Source organism: Panthera uncia (genome assembly GCF_023721935.1).
Source record: "Panthera uncia isolate 11264 chromosome A1 unlocalized genomic scaffold, Puncia_PCG_1.0 HiC_scaffold_16, whole genome shotgun sequence".
Lineage (NCBI taxonomy): Eukaryota > Metazoa > Chordata > Mammalia > Carnivora > Felidae > Panthera > Panthera uncia.
Window position 1 is genome coordinate 12,194,362 of NW_026057576.1, and position 5,171 is coordinate 12,199,532.

Consider the following 5,171-nt stretch of genomic DNA (forward strand, 5'->3'; position numbering starts at 1 on the left):
ATACATATTAATGCATGCTTGTAGAATGAGAGGCTGAATGAATGAATAAATACATACTCCTAAATTTAACAAAACAATAAGGGAAACTTACTAACATTTACCCAACATCTACTGTGTACCAGGCACTCTTTGTACCTTATCATTTAACAACACAGCCAACTATCATTACTTAAGCAATTGCAGATGAGAAAACTGAGTCTGAGAAGGGCTAAGTAATTTGTCCAAGGTTACACAGCCATTAAGGGGAAAAGCTGGGATACATGTCTTGAATGTTTTTGACTCCTATTCTCATGCTTTTATTTATCAAACATTGCCTCTGAGAGATGAAGACTAGAGATCTGAACATCTGAAATCATGACATCCTCAAACATCCTCTCTTCTCGACATTTTGCCCAAAAGAAGAAGGTAGAATTAAGAGCATGCCAACGGTTCTTAAAATATTGCAGAGGGCTCTGACTGTCCCACGGTACAACACAGCAGATATACTACAAAATGTCCAGAGTGCCCTGACATGTACCCCAAACCTAAACTCTTTCTCACAAAAGTTCCTGATTAAGCCATGAGAAATATTTTCATTTTCACAGAGAAACTTGTAAACCTACATTTGTTTCTAACTGACATAGAACAGAGGTGAAATTTTGAAAGAAGAGGGATCCTATTTCTTATATCCCCTAACCAATTTCAGTTTCTACCAATTCTTCCAACTTTTCTTGGAAAGGTCAGGATAGTGGGGATGAACAGAGAGGTGCTTTTTTCAACCCAGCCTCTTCTAACCCTCTCCCTCCTGCCCTGAAGATTTTCTGTGAGTGGTCTTTTTGGGACACTGTTCAAAACAAATTCATTTCATAATGACATAATGGAAACCAGGAAAATGGTTTCAATTGCTTTGTGTTTTCTTTTGCTACTTGGAATTGGCATGATCTGCAGAAGTCAATAGGTTTACTTTACAGAAATTGTCATTGTCAGTCAACTTCACTAATTCATTAACCCAGTGATAATCACAGATTTATCATAGTGAGAAAAGGGGCACATGGAAACAAACACTATTAACGGTGTGAACCTTTGAACTCTGATGAACTCATATGTATAAGGGTTGAAATTTTATGCCAAGCTCAAAGGGATAACTATCCTACCAAAGTAACTCTGACTCTCAGACCAGAATTTTCTATTGTCCCAGAGTTAGCCACCCACCCACCCCCCTTTGTTTGGGGACAGTTGACATTTTTGATACACTGTCATTAGAAGAAAAGGGGCATCGTTAACCTTCTAACAACAACATTAGAGGGTTTCCAGTTCTCAGTACTGCACTACTTACAGCTGGAGAACATTCCCAAACATGCTGACACAGTTCGACAGCTGGAATAAGGTGTCTTGATCCAACATGCCGACGTAGTGAAAGGGCCAGATGTTAAATGAGCACAGGAACCAGTTCTCTGATCCTTTTGGTCCCGCTAATTTGTTGGTAAACCAGATGTCCAGAGTTGTGCAACATATTTGGATGAAGGATGGCCACAGTAGGCTCGCGAACATGATGTGTGAATCCTACACCTGCGTTGCTCCTGTGGGACTGCCCTCTCTCCCATCCTACCTTGGGTGAACCTGCTCTGACATTAGTTCTCATTTGAGATTCTTGCCAAGCACACAGAATCCTGGCATGTGACAGCAGTGGTGGTCTGCAATTCTCCCTATTTGTCAATTTCCTTATAGTTTCAGACACTTTCACTGCAGTTAAAATCTTGTAGCACTAAAGTCTGCATCTGCAACTATTACCCATCATTAATGGAATTACATAAGACCTCCATGTCTGGAAGCCAGGCCTCATGTGAATTGCTGTATCGCTGCCTCTAATTTTAACATCAGTCCTGCAAGATAAGCAGGATTATTTTCATTTTGAAGACTGAGAAACAGACACTTAGATTAAAATGTTTTTATCAAATCCCTTATAAACAACTACCCATATACTTTTAGGTTCTACGTCTCACGTGTTCTAATAGTGGCTGGACCTTAAACATTTCTTCAGCACTCTTGACTCTGAATTGTTCTTCAAACTTTTCCCTGTCTAGACCAGTGCTTCTCAAATTTTAATGCACATGGGAATTACCAGAGTATCTTATTAAAAACGCAGATTTGACTCAGCAGGTCTGGGTTGGAGCCTGAGATTCTGCATTTCTAACATTTTTCCAGATGCTGCCAAATGCACCTGATCCCCAGACGATAGCTTAGGAAGAAGGTTTCTAGAACCCTGCTTTCCAATATGGGGGCCATTAGCTACATATGGCTATTAAGCACTTGAAATACACTAGTCTGGATTGAGATGTGCTGTGAGTGTAAAATACACACCAGATTTTGAAGACTTAGTCTAAAAAGGAAAGTGTAAAATATCTTGTAATTTTTATACTGGTTACACCTTAAAATAATATTTTGGATATATTGAGTTAAATACAATGTATTATTAAAATCAACCTCACCTATTTCTTTTTTAGTTTTTTAAATTGACTATTAGAAAATTTTAACTCGCATATGTGACTCACATTGTATTTCCGTTGGACAGTGCTGCTTTGGAGAATCCTCTTAAATCTTTTCCACTTGTTCAAATGTTATTTACCTTAAAGAGCTAATTCAAGTCAACCTTCTCTAGTGTCTTCCTTGTATTCTCGCTTCAGACAACCTCTGAATAGGTGGCCTATTTATCCTTTAGCACATATGGCCTTGTGTTGCTAAAGGTCACATACCTACATTGTGCTGACTAAGCAGTGAGTTCCTGAAATTCCAAGCTTATATAGCATTCTTCACTGTATAAGATTATATCTTATTCCTCCTTATATTGACAGCCTCCGGAGAAGTACTTACCTTCTAATAGATTCTTGATGATGATCACTGAATAAATTATGAACCTGAAAGGTCTGCTATGACTTTGCATGCCTCAACGTGCTTAGCACACTGCATTTTAAAAAGGAGGGCCCACAGTAAGGTATGGGTCAATCCCAGCCAACCTTAATGTATTGATCACTGTGTTCTTGGGCTGTCCTACCTTCTGTCCTCTCTGCTAAGGGAATTCCAGTAACTGTAATAGAAACCTAATCAAAACATAATTAGGAAGGCAAACTACTGTAAAAAGCCATCCTATAATGCATTCCAACAAGAGATTTGGGATTATCCGCACCACTGGTTTCCACCTTTAGGATAATTAAAAGTTGATTGAAAGAGAATTGCTTAAAAACAAAGAAGGTGACTGCTTCTCTTTCAGTACCATGAGGAACTTGAGAAAGCTGTTGGTTAGAAGTAAGGGGAAAATTACAAATGCTATGTCAAACAGGATTTAAGAAGCATTTACTCATCTTCAACTTGAGATTCCAGGATCACTGGCCCCTAGTATTAAATGTAATGACCAGTAAATCTTCATTCATTCACTCACTCATTCATTCATTCATTCATGTATTCATGCATTCATGCACTAATTCATTCTTCACTTGATTGTTCACTTAACCCACAGGGATACTCCTTCAATAAGAGACTTGCTGAACACCTATAATAAGCCAGGTCCTGGTGACCCCAGGATTCATAACACAGTCCAGTGCAAGACTCAGACACATACAACTTCTTAAATAAAGGCAATTTCCAGAACATTCTCTTGCCCTACTGTTTTCTGAACTAAATTTGGTAATTTGTTGTACTTTTCTGACCATTCATTCATCAGTGTCATTATGTAGTTGGCAAAAAATACTAAGTCCTCAATGCATTTTGAAAGGGAATTAAACATATCTAGTTCTGAAGATGCTTTTAGGGCTTAAAATTATTTTTTCCCACAATGCAATTAAAAAAAAGGGAAAAAAAAGGTCCTTGGCACTTACGTAAGGGAGCAATATTATGGAAAAGAGTCCCTTAAAATTTAACATCTGTGATTTTTATAATCTAATTAAGTTTGGAATTTTGTGTTCATTTCATTTTTAAGACCTGTCTAGCTCCTATCAGTAACATCCTCCTTCAAGAGGTTTCTTACATGTTCTCACTGCAGTCCTAGGGCTACAGAGCTTCCCTGCAGATGTATTCGGGCAAAAGCCATGTCTCCAGAACTCTGCATTGTCATCACATGCATCCATTCACCTTGACTTCCAAATGTGAAGGTCCAGCTGATGGTTAGTGTCTGGAGTAACACTTTTTACTTTAAAAAACTCTCTCTGTTCAAACTTCACCATGGGGCACCTACGTGGCTCAGTCAGTTGAGTGCTGCCTGACTCCTGATTTCGGCTCACAGTTTGTGGATTCGAGCCCTGCATGGGGCTCCATGCTGACGGCGTGGAGCCTGCTTGGGATTCTCTCTCCCTCTTTCTTTGCCCCTCCCACTTGCACTTGCATGTGCATACGCTCTCTCTCTCTCAAAATAAATAAATTATCCTCTTTTCCTCCCTGGCTGCCTAAAGCTCGACCGCCATCCCGAATGACACAGTAACTATCCGGACCAGGAAGTTCATGACCAACCGACTACTTCAGCGGAAACAGATGGTCATCGATGTTCTTCACCCCGGAAAGGCAACAGTACCTAAGACAGAAATTGGGGAAAAACTAGCCAAAATGTACAAGACCACACCAGATGTCATCTTTGTATTTGGATTCAGAACCCATTTTGGAGGTGGCAAGACAACTGGCTTTGGCATGATTTATGATTCCTTGGATTATGCAAAGAAAAATGAACCCAAACATAGACTTGCACGACATGGCCTGTATGAGAAGAAAAAGACGTCGAGAAAACAGCGAAAGGAACGCAAGAACCGAATGAAGAAAGTCAGGGGAACTGCAAAAGCTAATGTTGGTGCTGGCAAAAAGTGAGCTGGAGATTGGACAACAGAAGGGGTAAAGATGCTTCAGGGACTATCTGGCGATTGTGCAGATTTTTCATGAGAGGATTAATAAACTAAGAACTTTTATGTGTCTGGTTGTTTGGAAAAAAAATAAAATAAATTAAAACTTAAATATATATATATATATATATATATATAAACTTGACCTTATTTATGTTTAAAACAAGGGATAGAATGCCAATTTGGAACCGCATTTTCAATAAAAATGTTCATTTGCATGTGCTATATGCATATATCAGTGGATGGTGGCGGGATCATACATCCCCTACTAGAATATAAGTTTTGCGGGGGGAGGGGGGGTGCAGGGATCTT

The 5,171-nt window shown here is 39.2% G+C and overlaps 1 protein-coding gene across 1 annotated transcript; it reads left to right on the forward strand.

Moving 5' to 3' along the window:
- The first annotated feature begins 1,528 nt into the window (after positions 1 to 1,528).
- LOC125933997 (40S ribosomal protein S24-like) lies at positions 1,529 to 4,930 on the forward strand. Its single transcript, XM_049647303.1, has 2 exons — positions 1,529 to 1,593; positions 4,422 to 4,930. Exons 1-2 carry the CDS (start codon positions 1,529 to 1,531, stop codon positions 4,825 to 4,827), a joined length of 471 nt encoding a protein of 156 aa, XP_049503260.1. The 3' UTR covers positions 4,828 to 4,930.
- The last annotated feature ends 241 nt before the right edge of the window (positions 4,931 to 5,171 follow it).

Bases quoted from the DNA above. Each gene is read 5' to 3' on its own strand.
- LOC125933997 (XM_049647303.1), top strand. From the start codon at position 1,529: ATGATGTGTGAATCCTACACCTGCGTTGCTCCTGTGGGACTGCCCTCT. The intron at 1,594-4,421 runs GTGAACCTGCTC...GGCTGCCTAAAG, and splicing joins TCTCTCCCATCCTACCTTGG to CTCGACCGCCATCCCGAATG.